The sequence below is a fragment of the Vigna unguiculata genome, chromosome 9 (assembly GCF_004118075.2).
Source record: "Vigna unguiculata cultivar IT97K-499-35 chromosome 9, ASM411807v1, whole genome shotgun sequence".
Classification (NCBI taxonomy): Eukaryota; Viridiplantae; Streptophyta; class Magnoliopsida; order Fabales; family Fabaceae; genus Vigna; species Vigna unguiculata.
Window position 1 is genome coordinate 4,495,732 of NC_040287.1, and position 22,645 is coordinate 4,518,376.

At 35.4% G+C, this 22,645-nt stretch overlaps 1 protein-coding gene across 1 annotated transcript; it reads right to left on the bottom strand.

Annotated features, from left to right (window-relative positions):
• Positions 1 to 825: 825 nt before the first annotated feature.
• LOC114163195 (vacuolar protein sorting-associated protein 54, chloroplastic) lies at positions 826 to 22,645 on the bottom strand. The gene is made up of 19 exons (XM_028047353.1): positions 21,606 to 22,645; positions 18,754 to 18,816; positions 18,426 to 18,505; positions 17,375 to 17,492; positions 15,160 to 15,234; positions 12,144 to 12,300; positions 11,928 to 12,016; positions 9,044 to 9,300; positions 7,637 to 7,808; positions 7,465 to 7,548; positions 6,957 to 7,378; positions 6,563 to 6,716; positions 4,751 to 4,832; positions 4,561 to 4,640; positions 3,357 to 3,518; positions 2,827 to 2,894; positions 2,047 to 2,127; positions 1,695 to 1,946; positions 826 to 1,185 (listed from the first exon to the last, which is right to left on the bottom strand). Exons 1-18 carry the CDS (start codon positions 22,389 to 22,391, stop codon positions 1,808 to 1,810), a joined length of 3,069 nt encoding a protein of 1,022 aa, XP_027903154.1. The 5' UTR covers positions 22,392 to 22,645; the 3' UTR covers positions 826 to 1,185; positions 1,695 to 1,807.

The window sequence follows — 22,645 nt, forward strand, 5'->3', positions numbered from 1 at the left end:
ATGTGAAACAAATAAAATCACAGAAACATGATAACATAATTTACCTAGTAATTGAAAAAACTACACCAATAACTTAATTGAAAGATATAACAATTTTGAATCTCAGTAGACAAAAAAAATTAATAAAAACTCAAGTGAAGATACTTAGATTTATGGAATTGAGCCTAAAAAAAGTTGATGTATTCTTAATCACCATATTTTATGATTTTTGTTTTGCAAATTCTTGTTTTCCCATTGATTATTATTTCTTTATTTTATTTTACATATATGTTTCATGTTATTTTCTCTCTTCTATGTTTTTGCTGTCATTATTTCCCAAAAGGGCATTTAGTATAACTTGTACTGCCCTTGGTTTACAAAACTTCGTAAACACTTCAGAAATTTCCTTCCATTAAAAGGCTTCAAAATCGAAATCGCGTCCTTGTACGAATGAGTGTGAAATTTTAAATTTCTAAAAGAGTATTAATAGAAATTATATTAATATAACTAATTCCTTTCGTAAGAATATTTACTTCTGACCAAGTTTAACATATTTAAATTGAAAAGTATACTTAATTGTTAAGCTAAATAAAAAAGACCCAAAAAATATCTTATTATAAAAAATCATCGAAAAGAGAATCGTACCATAATGTCTGGGTATCTACAATTGCAGGAGATTGCGTTAATGTTTACTGTTTTAGCACAACTATGCACCTGTTGCACCATTGAACTATTACTTAATTAAGGCAAATATGATGTCTACACTTCTGTGTTCCTTGACACCGATTATATCCATAACACTTCCACTGGTATATGTTTTGACATAATTACATTGCGAAGACTGTGTTCCTCAAGAAAAAAGTAAAAGAGTTTTCAATTTAGGTAGGTACTTGTAAGAAAATCAAATATGCACTTAAACAGGACACACAAATTGGTAATATCGCTATAGATTTCTGGAATTGTGTACATATTGATGCATCCATATCCATGGGTGAAGAAGCGACGGGAAAGATTGGGGGTGAGGGCAAAACTTAATTCATTCACTAAATCATATCTATTTCAACTTAAAATTACAATTAAGGAGACAAACCAAGAATTTTGAATATCAACATCGACTGCTACAAAACTTGTTAAATGACCAACCACGGCTGCACAATGCTCAGAAATGATACATTACCTTTGTATACCCACAGACCAACCAAAGGCCTGAAACAAAAAGGAGAAAATGGAATTCAGCTTTTGTTTGACATGTCGTGTATAATACTCTCAGCATCTACTGTGTACGATACAATGTTAATGTTAGCATAGCATGTGACACTTCTGACAAAATTTTAAGATCTGTAAAATTAATATTATTTATTTATCTCAAAGTGAATGTTAGAGACAAAACAAATAATAATATACAAATTTAGAGGGATGAAAATCAAACAAAAATTTTTATGCACTACATCCGAAATTCACTCATTCTATAAGAATTAAAAACAGTAATTTCAAATCTCGCAAGGGTGAAAAATAAAGTAACTTGTTCATTTTACAGGGACTAAAATTATATTAAAGTCAAATTACATTATCGATGCAACAGTGATGAATCACCCTAGCCCCCTCCCTAAGAGCCCGATACTAATGGCTTCCATGGCTCCCTATTTGACTTTAAACTAATCAATATAACTAGAATTATCGTGTAAGCTATGAACAAAATGTAGCAATAATTTTACCTCAATTTAGTGTTACACAAAAATGCAGAGTGAAGGTTTACATCACCCCCATATCTTCCACAGTATGTTAGCCTTCACACGGAAGCAATTGAGTTGCTACTTTACAATATAGTTTACTGAACAGCATCATTTCCAAATCTTTTCACCAAGAATTCATCCAGCTGACCCCAGTTTGGGGTATCAGATTTACTCAAATCACCCAATGGCAATGACCGTATGCATTGGAGAATATGCTTGACATCTCGATATAACCTAGCAAGTGTGGAGAATTTAAGAAAAAACAAAATTACTCAATTTTTCTAAAGTTCCGTAAAAGTATTTCTAAACGACATAACTTCGGAAAAGTAAATACCTATTCTGTGCTTGAGGAGTGCTAATATCAAATTTTGAAAATGCTTCTGAAATTTGTGAGTGAAATATAACGACCACTTGCCTGAAAAATAGCAAACTTGAGAGGTGAGTTGTAGGAATTCAGATGATGTCAGCATATTTTACTGTTATTTTTCTTTTTATGCAGAAAGTAAATTTTCTCCTTTCTTTTTCATTGGGAAAGGGAAAATAAGAGAACTTTATTTTGAAATTCATCATAGAAAATAATGTATATCCAGGACATTCATCACTGTCACCTTTTCCCTCCAAACTCCATCCAAAAATATACCTAAATGGTTATATTACAGTAATACTAAATCAGTATCATACATTTCATGATCTTCGGATATAATATTTCAACCATGAAAAAAAAAAAAGATTGCTTCATTAGACACTGAATGATTAAACTCAAAGCTACTACTTTTCTCAGAGCCAGGTTCCTTATAAACTAAATATTGATAAGGCATAATAGAAAGAAAATAATCTATCACCTTATGTTACGTAGAAATCAATATATTAGAATTAAGAATGAATTTGACCTAACTCAATTTTAAAAGCTAGCTTAATAAGTGAGGATTGTACAATAAGGAGTACTTTAACCATATATCTGAAGTGGGTTCTAAATCTTAACCTAATATAGAACCCATCATTTTAATATCCCAGCATCAGAAACTACAGGTACAATCTTCAGTAGTGTAATCTTGATTATGATCTTTAATGAAAGTACAAGAATAAGAAAAATGGAGATTTCTACAATTCTTACCCAAAAATTGCTTGAACATCTTCTTCATTCAAAGTTCGAGATAGAACACGTTGGAGGTACCCAACTTCCTAATAACAAAGTCCAAAAATAGATAAGTTCTGATTAAGAGACTGCTTAACAGACAGGTGGGGCACAAAAGTAGAACTCAAAAATGATAATTATAGGTCACCCTACCCCATTATCAATATATATATATATATATAATGACTAATCACAAATTTGCTTACCTACTAGTGTTTAAGTTATTAAATCGTTTGCCAAATAGTTTACTGCACATCTATGAGATGTTTATCTCAAATTGGATAATGCAACAATCACTCTACTATTTATCAGAAGAAAAACCTAGTGAAGTGACTAGTGAGCCACCATAATCGTTGAAAAATTTGCTCTTTGGGATATTCATATTTATGCTTTGAAGTACCAGATAGGAAGATACATATTAAAATCTCGGTCAACTTTAAAAATTAAGCAAAAAGAAAAGGTCAAAGGCAGAACACAAGCATTCTAAGAATTTATATATAACTATTTACCTTAGTAAGGGATCGGGCAAATTGACTAGGCTGAGGATCTGCATCCTCAGGTCTATTCCAACTCTCAACAATTTGAGGCAACCCACGTAAATGTACTAGTAATCTTTCTCGCATTATTTGAACTAATTTACTATGTATTTCATCTCTGTGAACTTTATAATCCTGGAATGGAAAAAATACAATAGTAATGCAAATGTTATAACAAATACATTCTCAGAAGTCTTAAAAAAGCAGGGCACAAAAATGAATAAATTTTAAAAACTTCTATACATATATAAAATGTATTTTTTATTGGAGGAAAAAGTAAAAAAAAAATAAAAAATAGAGACAAACAACAATATCCTCCTAAACAGAGAAACCAAAAAGAATAGGGAGCCTGAGGGTTAGCCAACAAAAGCAGATCCTAGAAAGCCAAGTTTTTGTAAATATGTTTGAACACACAAGGAAGAATAAACCAAATTCATTCTTAAATTTCACTTAAAATGGCTCCATCCCCTCATAGTATGGACTAGAAAGATGAATGACATACTTATTAACAGAGACATCTTATACATTTGATACAAATGTGCAATGAGGAGTAAAAGAAGAAAAATAATTTTTAAGGAAAATTAAAAATAAGTAACTAGCAACAATTGGTGCAGATGTGCAGACAGTGAAACTAAAATCATCACAATTAACAGCAACACTTGATTTTCATTGATGACAAACTAAAAAAATTCGAAAATCTCCTTAGAAAAGCACTAATGTTCTTCCGGTTTTAGTTTTTTATCTGATTATTATAATCTAATGTATGATATAATAAGACCATATTCAGAGATCCTTATCATTATTCCTTTCCCTAAAATAAATTTTTGATAAAGGCTGCAAAATCTTAGCTATAGACCTCCAGAGCAGTGACATAATAATGCAATTGCAACTATAATTTCTTGTTCAAGTCGTGTCCTCTCTATTACTACATCGCCTCCTCTCTAAAAATATTTCCTTTTCCATTCAGATTATAAAGAAGGGGAATTCAGAGGAAACGTAATTAAACGTAAAATCTCTTCCGACTTGTTCAACTACAGGTAAATTTTCACTATATGGACAAAACTGTCATACTTCCAACAATCATTAAAAAATCATACCTATGAACAAAACGTCTGAATAAGTCTCCATCTAACAAAGGACTAAAGGAATAAAGATTAAATAACAATGAAGCACAAACCTGGGCAACCCGATCAATCTCAGAAAGCAATAGTATTTTTCTTGTCTCAGGTACTTTGAGAAAAAGAATCTGCCGAATATCTTATACCAGAAATGAAGAACAAAGTTATAAAATTAATCCATATGATGAAAAACAATTAATAAACTCATGAAACGCATTAAAAACTTCATTTAGGCGAGTGAATTTGTACCAGGAATAATAACATGTACGAAACTGATGACTTGACTTGCCAATGCCAGGTGTTTAGATGTGATGGACTTCAAACCAGACACCTGCACCAGAACGAAGAATTAGAAGACACTACAATGAGAAAGCTCCAAGTAAATTGAAATGGGATCATAATAGACCAATGAACTGGGTAAAGGGAGGAACCCAGTACAGGAGAAGAAGGGAAGCAAACTGTTGAAAAGCTACAATATTTGAGGCCACCCCTGACCACAATGTCTAAAAAAAGACTACTTTTGGAGAGGGTGACCAAAAAGACTGACTGAAATCAGTGTTGAGCTATTGAGAGAGTGGCTCTTAGTGGGTTGAGATCCTACATAAACTACAAACATAACCTAAGTAATGCTTACAAGTTGGTTTTGTAGGGTTGAGTAAGACCCATTACCCAAATTTTAAGATGGTATCAATGTTTATCCTAGTTCTGTTATTAGGCCACATGTATTGCAACCCTCTACACCCACAACCCTAGGCGTGAAGAATAGTGTTCAAAATTCTCCTTAGTTTCAGTCACCCTTAGGACACACATTCTCAAAAGGCTACATATAGAGGGGCTAACTAGATAGATTAAGTGAAGCATCAAAGTGCTAAGCAATTGAGAGATCAGCTCTTAGTGGGTTGATATCCTACATTGATTTCAGACATTCCCTAAGTAGTGCTTATGAGGTTTGGGTAATTCTCTCTAAACCCTCCCTTTTTGCATCCATGGCCTACATCAAATTTTTATCAGATAATAGCTCAAAAGCATTAGTAGGAATTGAGGGAGTGTTTAGGCTAATTAGAAAGGTTAAATGGGTGGATAAAATTTATGAAATGAGAGGCAGTTTAAGAAAGCATTTAATGGTTTATTATTTTTCGAAGTGGCTGACTATTTAGCAGGGTTCAGTGCGTTTTCTGCCAAATAGCAGTAGTTATTTATCACCTTCATAAACATTCTGCTCATAAATAGACCAATCTGATGGGTGGAAGAATCACTCGAGCATATTCAGAAAATACACTCTTCGTTCCTCTCTTCTCAGACTTCATATTCTTCAAATTATAATTTCCACATTTCAGTTTCTCTCTCCTTTCATGTTTATTTGATTTCTACTAACAGAAATGAGTATGTTGAAACAGATAATTCAGTATATCAAAATGGATAATAGATGCCATAAAAGTTGTTATATACTATGAATGTCATTGATGACATAGGCATGTAAAATAGTCTGACATGTGGCATCATACCAATCACCCCTTAGTAGAGGGGATAGGCCAAGGAAGTCACCATAGAAGATATGGTACGAGACTAGAAAGATTTAGAATTTTAAATTACATTAAGTTCCGAAAATTTGGATACAGTATCGAGTACAGTGAACCTAAAATCCATATAGCTGAGAGTATCGGTGAGAATAAGGCTTGGCTAGTATGGTTGATTGTTATATTTATGACCTATACAACGTATACTTTATTACAAGATACGTGAAATAAATATAAGACCTGGCTAAAAGACCAGAAATGCTTTATGGTACTGAAAGTTGAACAATGAAGTGCCAACAAGAGAAAAAATTAAGTGCATAAAAAATGGAAATGATGAGGCAGACAAGCAGGCATAAGATAGAGATTTCAGCTAAAAAAAAAACAAATGGAAATGTCCAATTAAAAGATGCATAAGAAGACCTAAAAACATAAGGAGAAAATATTAAAGACCCGCATATAGGTTGAGGGTCGATTGGTACATGTAAGATTTTATGCACATATATCTAAACGGTACCAACAGTTTTGAGAACAATACAAACAGTACCTGCATAGCACCAGCCCCAAGAACAAGTTGGCATGTTCTCGTGTTGAAAAACTTCAATATTTCTACTACACGGTGAACAACTTCCGAAGAAAGTGTTGGCAAAAGATTGTTCATATCAATGTACTCTGACAACATCTTCAGCAATATTAAGCCACTAGAATCAAACATGGCAAAAAGAGCCACTGTAAATTATTTACATGATGACAGCAAATCAAAACTAGGATAAAAAAATTCATAAAAGATAAGTGAACCTCACAATAGTAGTATATTGTAATAAAATAATAAAGCCTACCAACACAAACATTCTCAAGAGAGAGAGAACACTACAGAAACTCAAAGGGACAGATCGTGCAACTAATTGGGAAAAGAGAGAAGTTGAATCTAGATAACTAACCAGTTGACCATGTGATAACCAACACCTTTGTAATTAAGAGCCTGAGAAGCAGATTTTTTGTGGTCTTTCTCAGTATTGTTACTGTGAGCTGATGTAACCTTACTGGGACCTTTATTTGCTTCCACAGAATCATTAGGGGATTTGGGTCTGTCTGATGTTTCATTATTCATAGATGCTTCAATGGAATTAACCCGCATAATTTGATGTTCAGCACTGGACTGTGCACTGTTTACCATTGGCATAGAATCATGGTTAGTGACCACACCATTGTAACTGGTTGAATTATCATCCTCGGTGTCATTAAAGTTCTCAGAAGTTAAATTATCAGATGTAAAAAGCATATTGACAATGGATTGAAATTCATCAGGAACATCTATCTCCACCCAGGTTTCCTGGTCAAGCACTGCCTTAATCTTTGACATCTACATGCATAGAAACAGTCATTAACAATGATGTACAAAGATTTCAGGACAACAAAACCCAACAAAAACACAAAATTAAAACTAACCCGAGATTCATGCTGAAAATCAACAAAAGCCTTGGCCTGTGATTGCAGTGTCCCACGGATGCTATATCCCAATCTCCCACCAATCTGTTATCATAAGCATGAAAATTAATCAGGAAAGAAAAGCCAAATAATTTGTATATGTTAAGTTTTAAATCAATATGAAAATATATACTTTTTCTGTAGCAGTAATGAACTCCTGGGTAATGTTGTATATGGCTAGAAACTCCTGCAATTTCAACCTAGGATGAAGAACTGCACGGACCCCAAGAAGCTTTGCCCATCTTCCATGAGCCGCATCACATGCTGCAAAGACGGCTTCTGCGTTTTCTCGCAATATATCAGCTCTGTTTAGAACCAGATTCTTTGAGAACATCAAACAAATGGGACAACTAAAACACAAAGTTATTGCAGAACAGAAAAAGATCTGAAATGTATTCTATCTTAATTTTCATGGTTTTTAGATGTAGTAAGTGAATTCAAATGACGTCCCCAGTATTTTCAGTTTTAAAGAGAGGAAAACCCTGGAAGTGCCATTTGTTACCAGCAAAAAGAAATTCAGTACAAACAGCAAAATAGCAGCAGAAGGGTCTAGCATAGCTTGCATACTGACTTAATCGTTGAGGTGATAAGAGGTATTAATCTTGCATGATAAAACAAATTACTCCATATTTAATGTATCCACTATGTTATAATGTCATTCCAAGTTGTTAAAATAACAAGCGATCATGAAGTTTGTGTCATCTGTCACAACTTTCACAAGTGAATAACAGGAGTGAACATTCAAAAAAATGTCATCCACAGCCTTTAATAAGAAACTGAAAATGTACAATCAAAAATTTAAAAAACGATATATAGTTTTAGCTAAGTTGGAAAGAGTATATGATGCAACTAAGTGAAATAGAAACAAGTAATAACCAATCAAATCTTACAGAATAACAAAGGAGAGGCTAATACTAAAATTACAACACAAAAATGTTTTTTCTTTCAATCCCCCCTTCCATTTCCTATATGATAGCATATTATAAAATGACAGGATAGAAACTGTCAAAAGATATAAAACCATTCATTTGTATCCATTTTACAACTTCAGCTTTTGGGATAAATTGGGTTTTCACATATAGTGTTATTAAGAAGCATTGCTACATAATGGACTCTACAAAGGTATTCATCTAATCCTCTCAAAGCTACACCATATCATGTCACGTGTCACCATTCAATGAATAATCAAACTGAAGGGGAAAACACAAGGGAAAAACCAAATTCTTTGCATGGAAAACAAGAAAAATAAAAATTGACATAACAATACCAATGTGTATCAGTTTTAGAAATCTTCACTTTACAGGTGAACTCGTTAATATTACAATATGCTTATTCCAAACAGGATTATGTTTGTTCAGGTGCTTGAGAACTACATAATAGTTTATCAATTTATGAGAACAAAAAAAGGAAATTTGAAAAAAAAATAGAATAGCTCAGATCTTACATTACTTCGTTTCTAAATCTAAACACCAAAAAAGAATCAGGAAAAGCTTCCCAGTTTCTACTACAAGTATACCAGAAACGAGAACCAAGGTTTAACCTGAAATTTTTTGACATGTTGGAGGAGTTCACAGCATCAATTGATTTTCCCTGAAATGAAGAACCCTTGGCAACACTTCTTTGTGCTGAATATGGCAAAAATGCAGTACCATGAACCTCACTTTCTTGTGATGTTTCTGCAGCTGCAGCACCATGAGCAATAGCTGCCACAACTGAATCAGCAGCATAATGACCATCACGATTGTTCAAAATCCATTCAATGGCCTTTTTCACTTCAGCAGCCCGCACTAAATGTGCCTGCAATCACTAAAAGGAAAAAAATCTTATTACATCACTCTTAAGACAACTGAGTTGCAAAATAATGTATAGTTGAATCCAGCAACCTGCATATGCCATTACTATGCTTCTATAGCACACTTTTCTTAACTAATGCACAGCACAGTTAACATGATTTCACTTGGATTTAGAGATGGGCAAATATCAGTGTGAGCCGATGTATATGTATTTATAAAATTATGAGTACAATTATATCTGAAATAGGAAGGCTACACAGCCTATGTTCCCTAACCTAAAGCTAGCTACACCAGAAACCAAAACTGTACAACAAAATGATATCACCGATTTCAACATTCCCACTAAGACTAAAGCATATAAATTGTATGCAACAAGCTTAGAACATATAAACTGAATTATAGGCCCTATTAAAGACTTTGAACGTGTGTGCAAGATGGCCATTAGTCTTGAGTACAAGTAGCATAGAGATATCCATTGAAATGTAGCAAAAAACAGGATAATTGGATGTAAAATTGAGAGATGTCATATTACAAGTTTCCAAGTTTAAATATTTGGAATCAATATTACAAAATGATGTGGAATTCAAAGATGTCAAACACAAGATACAGGCTAGATGGTTAAAATGGAGAAAGAAATCAGAGATTATTTGAGATCTACCAAACTCAATATTTATCGTATTACTATACATTCAGCTACACTCTAAGGTAGTAAAGATGGCCTTTAAAGGGGAAGTGAGTGAAAAAGGTATTATAGTAAAATTGAAAATGTTCATGCAAGAGAAAAAGGTAAAAGTAAAAATGATAATGTTGAGATGAACACAAGAAAAGGCAGGTTATAAAATGATTGTTCACAACGAATATTGGTAAGGCACCATGATGAAAAGATAGCAAAATTTTGGTTAAGGTGGTTTGGACATCTACAAAGAAGGCACTATAGTGCGGACAATGGATAGCATGGTTTTTAGCTATGTAGGGAGGGAGACAAGAAGGACATCAGAAGCAATTGCTAAAAGTGATCTAATGGTGAATAATACACATGCGAATTTGGTCATGAAGTGAACTCAATAGCATCGTGCAATGCATGCAGTTGATCTCAAGTATAGTGGGATAACAGTTGTGTTGTTGTTTGCCTTTTGTTGTTAATTACTTGGGTGTTTGGCACAACACTATGACTTTTGCTGTTAATATTGAATAAGCCTATAATTTAGATATTTTTCACGTCTGAGCATTTATATTTGTGTAGATAAATTGTTTAATTTGTATCCATAGTCTTCAATATGGTGGCCATCTGTTAGGTTCCTTTCTTCAGAAAAGAATTAATTCTTTTCAGGAACCAAACAAGGAAAAATTTGAGAGAAAAGATAGAAAGGAGGAACTATTTCGTTTAGTAACCAAAAGAATGTTCACAAGCGTACCCAAAGGAGTACAATCCTTTCACACTGGGTATCCCCGTGGATTATACAAAACAAAAAAGGTACCCTCTCTCTTCACTAGGAGGGCTATTTATACCCGCAATTAACTTCCAAAACCTACTAATCTCCCCTCCTATTCTTTCTTCTAAGATATACTTGTAGTCCGTTTGGTCAGTTCAGTCCACTCCCTAACATCATCCTACTATATGGCGTAGAGGTTCTGTGGTCGGCATGGGCCACTCCTCACAATTATTTGGGATTGGTACTATGTTTGCACAGTTACACTGAGTTAAACACATAATTTTAAAACCAAGCTACATGATCTTCTGTCTTTCTCATTAATTTGCCTTGTAAAAGTAATTTAACTGAATTAAGGATAAGAAATTCCCAGAAACTCAAACACCAGACATGACAAAACCCCCAGAACACAGCTAATGTCTATAGGACACCATGACACTGCACAAACACACATATAATGAGAATTCAATTATGATTTTATATTCACGTTTTAAAAATAAAGGTGTTAAGCTTCACAATGAGACAGCTAAAGTAAATCCTTGGACACAGCTAAAGGAAGAATCAGATCTCTTAAAACAACTACTCAAGTTCTATGATAATGATCCTCGTGTTTTGGGTTAATATGCTTATTATTACAATATTTTAGATTATTTTAATTTTTAACATTTGTAGTAGAGTAAATTAGTCTGACATCCCTAGAGATTTTTCAAAGTACGCTTAACACCTGTTTTTTTCACCATTACAGTGGTCCCCTTTTCCAGGGCTTCTTAAGGAGATGCATATGTAAGGTGAAAAGAGCTGACAATGGAAGGTTTTTAAAACAAAAATGGAGGTCTGCGTATAATTTAAAAACTGGAGTCTCAATGAAATTTGAGAAAACTTCAGGCGGCATTAGTGCAATTTACATTTTATAATACAATGTAAATCGACTTTGGCCCATGCCCAAGCTTTACCGGAGAAGTGTTTAAGCCAAGAAAAAGTATTTTATAATTCAGACACTGGAAATGAGTACAGGACACCTGCGCAAAGAGTGTCAAAATTCAAGAAGTGTTGATCACATGGCACACTGTTTAGAGCCGTGCTGGGCTGCCTAGCCATAAACACACATCATCTAAGTTATTAAAACTGAATACATTTCAAAAGACTGCAATATTCTAGTGTAGATGATCTAACAAATTAACAATTGCCAAGTATAAATTACCTGTACTACCAAGAAAATAGCACTCAAAAGATGAACAAAGCAGTCAGATGATAGGCTCCTCAACTTGCTAGCCAGTGATGCACCTCCACCTGAGTTACTATTTAGGATTAGCAAGTTGAAAAAGGAACAGATCCCACAGAAACACAGCACACTAGAAGCATTTAAAAGTATATCTCCTTATAGACACATCACTAATTATGCTAAATAAATTCTCACCATCTGCATCTACAGTTCTGTCTCCAGAAAAGAACTCTGACTCTGAACCTCGAGAAGCAAGAACTGGAAGCAACTCAGCAACAGCAGTCTTAATAGCACTCTTCATATCAGCCGTCAGTGTATCTCGATAAGTCCTCAGAACAGAGGGAAGTTTAGCCTGAAAATAAGGTATTTTTCACCAAATTAAGCCTAGTACAGATCTTAATAGCACTCTTCATATCAGCCCTCGGTGTACCTTGATGTTTTACTGTCATGTTTCTTAAAAGAACAACAAGGTAATGCTATTAAAAAATGTGAAATCACTTAGCATTCATTATTCCCAGCACAGAGAAATACCAAGGCAGATAAAAACACATCAAACATATGAGCAAGTAAAGGAGCCAGAAGAAACCAGGTAAATTAAACAAGAAAAATCTTGTATGGTACGCCACTCATCCAATGAAACATTTCCATCTATACTACATTAAGTTTATTCTCTTTTTGGCTTTTTATAGCTTAACAATGCAAATCTTAATTATAGATAGGAAAAGTTTCCCTTAAGCGTGGGCACTATATTTCTGTCACATAGAATACCATAAGCATGCCTTCATTTAATCCCCCACAATCATATTCTATGATTGATATCTCTCTCAATATCTCCACCGTTTTGCATGGGGGAGAAAATGCTATAGCCATGTGACTTGTACGGTATGGTGTCAACCTTTTACCTATAAGATAAGATTGATATGCCTCCTGTATACTTAAATTTAGAGGATGACCAAAATATCAATGAGCTAAACTTCTCAGATGATGGGTTTTGTATATCATATGTAAAGGAGTACATGTATAAATATATAAAGACAAGAGGCTACAACCTATGACACTTAACCTAAAGCTTGGTACAGTAAAAAAGTAGCTTTATAAAGTTTTTACAACAAAAATAATAAAAAACTATTCTAACATATGCCCTTAAGCTAAAGGATATAAAATGTATGCACCAACTTTGATCCACCATGTTTTACGTTATGAATTTCAAGTGAGTTGGAAGGCCCCAAAAAATATGCAAGATGAGCAATATATAAGTTGCAAGACTGGGTTAGAAGTGTTGTCTTGGTTGGTCTCTAATGTAGGTTTGCTCCTGGCTCATTGGAGTACGTGAAGAATCATGAGTTTGTGATTACAAGTATCAAAAGTCTTCTTGAAAAGGTTTCACAAAAGCATGTATAGTTGTGGTGAGTAAATGTCACCATTGAGGTACTCTTAGTTAAGAAATGTTTTTGCTTGAGAGAAAGGTGTACCAATATCAAAGGACTTAAACTTGATAGGAAATTGTTATAAATTCAAGTGAATTGGAAGACCTCACGTTGGGTTGAAATGAGCAAGATAAGCAATATATAAGGACAAAGACTCACAAACCTATTGCATAAAGATTTTGGGTTGGAGGTAAGATCTTGGTCTCTTATATGGGTTTGTTTATGGCTCATTGGTATCAAATATTCCCAGTGCCTCCTCTCGAAGAACCCACAACTCTTAGGACAACAATTTTTCCCTAACAAAATGACAATTTATCTCTATATACTTTTGGTATTCTAATGAAATCATGGATTGGAGGCTATATAGAGGGTTGTTTGATTTTCACAATATAACTATCAACTCAACTTCACAAAATTTCAACTCTTGAAAGAGTTGCTTAATCCGTACAAGTTCGTAGGTAGCCAAAGCCATAGATCTATATTCAATTTTTGCACTAGACTAAGCAATAACACATTGTTTCTTGCTCTTCGAAGAGATTACATATAATCCCTCCCATGAATACACAATATCATGTGTTGGATCTCATGTCAATACAGCCTAATCTACATCACAATGAACTAATATTTGAGCATTTCCTAGATCCTTTTTATATATTTGAGAATGTGAATCACAACATTCCAGTGGCCAATGTGAGAATTCTGCATGAATTGACTAACTCCAATTGCATAACAAATATTAGGTCTTGTAATAAAGAGATAGATGAGTTTTCCCACCAACCTTATATTTTTCTCTATCTAAAAAATGTCACCTTGGTCCAAAATTAGCTTTTGAGTTGGGTCCCTAAGACTATCAACGAGCTTGCAATTTGTCACGCTATCTACCGTACAAAACCTTCTTTTGGTTAAGCCACTTTAATAACAAAAAAGTATTTAAGATAGTCAAGGTCCTTGTTCTGAAATTGATTGAATAAGTGCCCTTTTAGTTGAGAAATCCTAGTCACATTGTTTCTTACAATAACTATATCATCAACATAGACCCACCAAATAAACATACTTCCTAGGTAATGTATGACAATAGAAAACTTAATGATCTGTCTCATCTTGTTTAAATCCAAAACTCTATATGGTAAAACTAAATCTACCAAACCAACTCCGGGGTGATTGCTTTGGTCCATGGAGAGACCAACATAATTTACGAGCTAGACCATACTCCCCTATGCAACAAATCTAAGAGGCTGCTCTATATAAAATTCCTCTTTAAGGACACCATGAAGGAAGATATTTTTAATGTCAAGTTAGTGAAGTGACCAATTATGAATAGTAGCCATATCAAGGAAGAGTTGAATTGTGTTGATCTTGCCCACGAGAGACAAAGTATCCCAATAAACAAGGTCATAAATTTGAGTATATTCCCTGGCCACCGACCCAACATTAAGTTGCTCCACTTCACCATTAGAATCATATGCATTGCATTAATATGGAACATTAAAGCCATTGTTTCTTTGTATATAGTAGCTCAGAAACAGAAACGTTCTAAGTGGCATGAGATCTCATAAAAGTAATTTTTCTGCTTCTTTTATTCTTCTATCAGTTGCAAGAAAAATACGTACTATTTACGTATCTTGAAGAAGGGACAAAGGACAACAAAACCTCAAAAATACAAAATGGGAAATCTCACTGCACTGATCTTACAAAAGATGATTTCTCAACAAAAAATAATACTCAAACTTTCAAAACTAGCCCAAATAATAATTTAGTCAAGATTATTACAACTAATTACTTACAGTTCTGAGCAATCCAATTACAGTAGGAAGCAGACAATCTTTGAAATTACTGCTTTCCTCTTCTTCCAACTTTACCTGATCATGAAACAGATTAGATCAAAAACAGTATCCTCAATTGTAAAATTTTTGGCTACTCAATCATTGCACTAAAGCCAAAACAGGGTAATTGTTGTGCAGTGTGTAAAAATTAAGTCATAAAGAATGAATACAAGCTTTTTTTCTTTTATAAAAGATAAACAAAAGCATCTCTGCATACGCGTAGGGATGACAAGTAAACTAGTCCCATGGAGACTGTCAAAACCAGTCCTGATTTTGACAGAAAATCTTCACGTTGACTTGATATGAGTATTGAAATGGGTAATACCCGATTTTTTTAATTTTGTATGGGGATAGGAATGGGTATGTACATACCCGTCCCTATTTTAAATTACTAAAAACACCCTTAATTTATTAGGTAATCTAAAATACTTACTTTTATTGTTCTCTTTGGTCCTTTGCCTATTTTCATTCGAAGAACCCTTCTTTTGTTACACAAATTTTTATTCTCTCTCTCAATTGTTCGACTCATTTGATACCCCTGCAGTATTTTCTCTCTCATCACAATCCCAAATACACATTTTTTCCACTGTATGGCTTTATTAAAACGATGTATTGCGTTGTAAACTTCAACTTTACCAAATTAAATCGTTTAGGGTTTAGGTATAACCTACCCTGCCCCGTTGCCATTGTTATGTACAAGACTGCAATCCCAACTAGGTTGACACCCGTCTATATCAATAGACTACAACACACCTAAGTACCATTAAGAAAAAAGAAACAAAAACAAACCTAGGCTAGCATCATTTACCCTTCTATCATCACTTGACTCTACCACTCGTCTATGTTCCAGCACAAACAAAATTTGGATTTCGGATTTTGAATTCTTCATGTGTGTTCTCCACAAAGATCTTTCTCAAATGCTGACATTCTAAATTAAATAATCAGTCTCCCAAAAATTAAACAATTCCATCCCTGACAAACCCATTTGAAACTTTTGTACTACCCTCCTAAACACAGGTCTTTCTTAGACAAAGATCCTTCATAAGATTAACCAAATATGATTAAATGTTAAAAATTCATATACCAGACACAGCTCTTCACCAGACATCTGTTACATGCAGACTAACGCTGGAACCAGTAGAGTAGGAAAATAATGTACTTTATTCAAGAACTCTAATCCCAGTTCAGCACCAGAGTGACAGCAGAACTAGATAGGTATGGATGCTGAATAAAGAAATGGCCTTGTGAGGCCTAATATCTCTTCAGCTTAATTTCACAAAAATGAGACCCCCTTAACCTCCCTCGACCATCCTATTTAACAATCATACCTCCTCAAATTTTAGTTATGCAAAATCAATAATGTTTAATTCAGATGTTTTGTTCAGTTGCAACTTTCCTACTTCTTCTCTCAGTCCCCCTCACAATACATGCCAATACCAATCATGTGTAGGTTTAATAAAAAACAGTTACCCATTTGTTTCTGCACTGCAAAGGGGCTATTTTATGACATAATTTGGTTGTGGTTCTCGATGAACCCAGGATGCATCATTTCCCCTTCTAGATTGTTTAAAAAAAAATTACTGAGTAGAGAAGAGGCTATGGTATCATTTAGGGAGATTACCAATGACGAGGGTATGATATCATTGTACATGGCAGGAGAATAGTGTAAATATTTTCCAGGATGTCTGTTTTCCCATTTATTTGTCAAATAATGTTTTAATGGACCCCTGATCCTTGGTAGTGCCCATTTCAAAGGAATTTCTATAATTGATAGGCAAAGAGATTGTGAGTTTTGTTGCACTCATGAGCCATTTCAAATGAGATAAAAACAGAATCTTAAAAGGCAACAATACATTAAGCAGGTTGTTTATGAAGTTTACTACTTCAAATTCTATACAACCCAAATATTAACGTTCACTTTTTCTTTAGTAATTTAACATATACGTGTATACATGAACTCCATCACAAAATGTAAGTAGAGCCTCTTGGCCCTGTGACAATATAGCACAACTCATTTTGGTATATCTTGACCTTGTTAAAGCAAAAGAACACCCCCCCTAGGAAACAGTACCCACTAAAAAAAAGTAACAGTTAAGATTTGAAAGATTTCCATCACGGGAGTCGTAGAAAATTAAAGAAAAAGCACTGAGAAAAATAAATGAAGAGACAATCTTACTTCATCATCCTTTCCATTCATTGGAAGGGAGACATTTGCTTTAGCTTTGGATAAAATTATCCCATCCTTTTCTGCAGCATCTTGTAAGGAAGCTCGAATAAACTCTGCTGAAAGAATGCTACCAAAATAATACAATACATTACTAAATGTCCAGTACAAAATATAACTTTAGCCTTTTCTTTCACATATTTAAAATCCAATTTTAGCAATATATAAATAATAATAACCAAAAGTCAATATTACAAAGTTCAGAATACCAAGGGACAAAGAAAACATGTTTAAAAAACAAAGAAGTTTAAAATATTTCAAAATAAGGATGGAATTACTTCCTAAACATAACTATTGAAATCGTGATTGGCACAAAATCATTTGATATGAATTTTTACACAATTGATAGACTGAAGAGCCAATCACACAATAGCCGGAGTAACAGCTAAAATTGGCAGAACTGTAAGATTCAGTACAGAAATTGAATCAAGGACCCAATGTCTACTTATGATAACTAATGCAACCCAAAGCCAAAAAAGCTGCATTTTCTGTAGAGAAAAGAATAATGATACATTGACAAAAAGCATTGTTCTTAGTGAGGAGAGAAAAAGCTATTTTATTTATTTATTTCTTCTTATCTGTCCTTTGCCATTGAATGTGAAGATGGATAGAATAAGGAGACAGAACAAAGGTACAAACTTTGGAGATTGAACTAGAACTAGGTTAAGTTGCTACTGGATAGTAATATTCAATTTATGTCTCTACACGTTTGTTCCATAAAATTATGATTATAATGTTTTGTGATCAATTCCTGGTTTAAAATTATTACTATCAGATTTATGTGTATGGAATACAATATTACGCATTAACTCTATGTATTTCAAGATATTTTTCATTGTGTCTAAATCTTATGATTCAATTGGTAAATATGGTTTCAACCCATCTAAGCAATTAGTTCAACCCTATTCTCCTCTAATTATTACTCAGCTCCATAAAATCAAGAAAGTAGAAAGCACTATTTACTGAATTTTCAGATGCAATTAGTACATCATAAGTGGCGTACCTGTTTATGGATTCTATAAAGCCTATTACATGATCTCTAAGATGCCTAAAGCAATGTAGACCACTGAGCTCATCTCCATCCTGCAAAAGTTACAGGAAATGAACAAGATAAATCAGAACAGAATGTTTTCTTCAACTGTCAAGAATCCCATCATGCTATGTCATAAACAGTCTACCAAAAAAACTACCCAAGTTCAACACAGTGACTGATATCAGCTAAGCATTAATCTCTAGTCTGATCAAGCTAAGTTAAAAACAGTATCCATCCCAAGACCATCATTTACAAGCAAACAGATCTACACCATATTGCACAATGAGTAAAGGGATACCAGTAAATGTTGCAAATCATCAGTCACATCCAGCGCCCCAGCACAATCTGCAGATGCAACAAGCTGTATCACAGCAAAACCACATCAACTTGAAAGCCTCAAAAATAACTCAAACACAACCAAAATAATAAAGAAAAGGCCAAAAACTAAACACATATATGCCCAACACTGAATCAACAAAGATTGCTAAACAAAAAGAAATTTGGAATGTTTATCACGGAGAGGAGAGGAATAATAAGTTATAAAATTTTCTGGATTCTTTTAGTGTTGAGTTGGCAATTTGTTAGATTGGTTAAGAGTCTGTTAGAATCAGCACATGGCCTAGATTAGCTATATATTGTTGTAATTTGCTTAATTAAGGTGCTGAATAGTATACTGATCCTCTTCCTTTGTCCTTTTTTGTGAGGGGTATCACTGACATCAAATACAAAGAATCTATACCCCCATAATTTTGGTGCTTTCCTTAAGAGTCACTCTTTAGTACCATCGCTAACAGCACTCAATCGAAGAATTCCAATTCACAACCTAACCAGCATGATGATATTGTGCAACACTCGTTTGCAATCATCTTTAACTGACGATATTGAAGTTGTCAATAGAGTATTTGCATTAGAAGGCTGCCCAACTGCAAATTCTTATGAATCTCCTCTCAGTACCAATTCCACTCAACAATATTTTCCAAAGCAGGACAATCCTCATTTTGACAGCCAAGATCGTCATGCCTGAATTTTCAAAAAACTGTCATTTTTTTATCATCAAGCTACCCTGCTGAAGAATGCAACATTGTTTCTTCATTTTACCATGATGTAGTACCTATGGACGTATCATAACAGTCAGACTTAATCATAGATGCAATTTTTCCAACGTTTAGAGACACATTTCACTCTCAAGGACTTTGACAACTTTGAAAGTAAGCTTTTCAAACTTACCCAAACGTCCACAGTTGCTAATGATTACTTGAGCAATTTTGAGCCCTAGCTAACCATATTGTTGGGTTGAATCCTTATATCTTGCTGAAATGCTTCATTTCAGGGTTGAAGTCGAAGATTAAATGCAAAGTACACCAACTCTACACCCTATCACAAGTGACAGGCCTTGCAATATTTCATTAAGCTGTGTTTTTTGAACTCATTTTCTCCTCCCTTGAACTCTTGGACATTCACTCGTATCCACTGCCGATCTTCCAAACCATCACCCCTAAACAACTACCACCATTGCTACCAACAGCACAACCTCAAACTTAAGTATAAACATCTCTTTGATGTCAAAATTATGGATCGTCAAGAACATGAGATCTATTTTTGTTGTGAAAAAAATTTCTCTTGTAACCACCATTGTAGACATTCCTTCTTGGTAGTGATCAAAGAGGAGGACACTCCACTTCAAGGTGTTGTTTGTGAACAAAATGCCAAAGGGGACTTTGAGTAAGGCAGACCTCACTCCCCTTTTAGAGGCCCAACTGAGCTCTCATGCACTGGCTGGTTCAAAGACCTTAGATCAAACATTGCGAGTCTTGGGGCATGTGGCTCACCACCCAGTCTGCGTGTAGGTAGATAGTAGGAGTACCCACAATTTTACCCAACAATAGAATGTGTTTGCATTGGGCTTTAAGGGATTTCTACAACTCAATTGAAGGTATTGGTCAGTAATGGAGAGTTACTAGCATGAGACAGTGAACGTCTCAATGATGATTCAAGGCCATCAATTCGTGGTTGACCTTTATGTAGTGGAGATTAGTGGTTCAAGTATGTAAAGCTTCAACCTGACGAACTTCTGTTTCTGGTGTGAAGTATCACAAGTTCTCTAAGCGCTTTTATGGTCCTTATCAGATATAGACCGCATTTGACCCATGGCCTACATACTTACCTAGCCTTCCTACTCTAAAACTCACAATGTTTTCACTGCCCACTTTTGAAAGCAAATGTGGGGGCCCCTCCATACTCTGCGAGGTTCATTCCAATTAGTGGACAACAGTCCATTAGTTTTGCCATTAGCTACACTGGGGTTCAAGAAAAAAATCTGTAAGTGGAAGTTCAGTTAAGATAGCTCTAGTGCACTGGCAAGGCCTTTCTCCGGATGACACTTCTTGGAAGAATTTGGATGATCTGCCACTTCCAACCTTGAGGGCAAGGTTACTTCTGATGGGATGGTATTGGTGTGAACATGCAGATAGTCCTAGACCAGTACGCCCAAGTGGATTGAAAAACAGAAAAGAAATTCAGAATATGTTTATTACTAAGAGGAGAGGAATAAGATCTAGAATTTGCTGTTACATTTTGTTAGTGCTGAATTGGCAATTTGTTAGATTGGTTATAAGGAATTCTGTTAGAATGAGCACATGGCCTATATTGACTGCTTATCATTGCAATTTCCTTTATTGAGGTGCTGAATAGAATGCTGAGCCTCTTCCTTTATCCTTTCTTGAGGAGGTATCTCTGACCTTGAATACAGAGAATCATCTCCCCCCATCAGCATTAATGACACGGTAATTAGTAGTTAGCAACTACCTTAAAATTCCCCAAATTAATCCACAACCCCACCAAGCTACAATAACTCTAAGACACAAGCACAGTTTCGCATGGGACAAAGTCAGATACAATTTCATAGGTATTTTCGGTGTTACTTATGTTGATGATCTTTACCACAAGCTTTTATTATGCCAATTACTTATATAATTCTGATTGGATAACAGCTCCAAAAAGTATGTTAGGACTTACATCTAACTTTCTCCTCTAGCCCTCACAATCCTACTCAACAAAGTTTCGACACTCACGACGCTACACTCTTCACAAAAACATCAACAACGGCGAAAAACAGAAACATCACAATCAAAAATGCAAAAGCAAGAGTACCAATTTGAGAGCTGAGAGAGCCTGGTTGACGTAGAATATTAGCCGGAGTTTCTGCAGGAGCGCCAAGAGGTTGGTCCTGGTGCCATTGAGCTCCTGAATCTGGCGCGCGTCGTGGACCAAATCGGCGTCGAGGAGGCGAATGGTGTCCTTGAGATGGCGAATTTGCGTGCAACCCTGGAGGATCTTAGCATCGAGGTCCTGCAGCTGCCCCTGCGCCTCGAAGAACGAGGACGAGCGGAGCGAGATCTCCTTCACGAGATGGAGCTCCACAACATCGAGGTAATGCGATAGCTTCTCCTGCAGCGCGATGTTCTCGGCAACGTTAGCGAAGGGGCAGGCGGCGCGGAACGTAGCTCCGTCCTCGAGGCGGAAGTCCTCCTTGAAGTAGAGCGCGGGGACCTCGCGGAGGCAGGCGACGAGCGCCTCGCCCTGGCCGGAGGCGGCGGCGGCATTGGCGAGCGCGTTGATCTGTTCCTTGGAGGTGTGGTTTCGGATGTCCTCGAAGCGATGGTAGGCTTCGGCGATAGGCACGACGTACTGCTGGAAGTCCGATCGGGAAACCTCGGAGGCGGCCTTGGCAACCGCGATGGGAGCGAACTCGGGCGGAGCGACTGCGGTGGCGGAGGACCACCAGGCGCCCCAGGATGCGGCGTCGGAGGCGTGAGGGTTGTTGAGGATCGATGAGAGGCTCTGAATGGAATCAGAATTTGATTTGGAAAGAGAAGCAGATGAAGAGAGGGAGGTGGGTGACCTTCCCCACGATTGCTGGGAAGGTGGGGAATCCATCACATTACGATTGCGATTTCAATTGAAGTGTTTGTGATGATGATTCCGTTGCGCTAATGTGATGAATTGGTGAGTATGAATTTTTTGGGGATCTGAGAGGGAAGTGTTGTGTTGAGAACATGCGGGATCGGGATCTTCAACTCGGAACCATCAAACACCGGAGAAAACTGGGTGGGGCTTCAAAAATTTAATCGCACCACCATTGTACGAGTAAGCCAACAACACATTACACTCATTCCACATCTAATCTTATT

What these genes read in the sequence shown, in the direction of transcription:
- LOC114163195 (XM_028047353.1), bottom strand. Translation starts at nt 22,391, where the DNA reads ATGGATTCCCCACCTTCCCAGCAATCGTGGGGAAGGTCACCCACCTCC. An exon ending in AGATTGATCGGGTTGCCCAG is followed by an intron (nt 3,519 to 4,560) that starts GTTTGTGCTTCA and finishes TTTCCATTCCAG; the next exon opens with GATTATAAAGTTCACAGAGA. An exon ending in TTGCCCGATCCCTTACTAAG is followed by an intron (nt 2,895 to 3,356) that starts GTAAATAGTTAT and finishes CTTTGTTATTAG; the next exon opens with GAAGTTGGGTACCTCCAACG.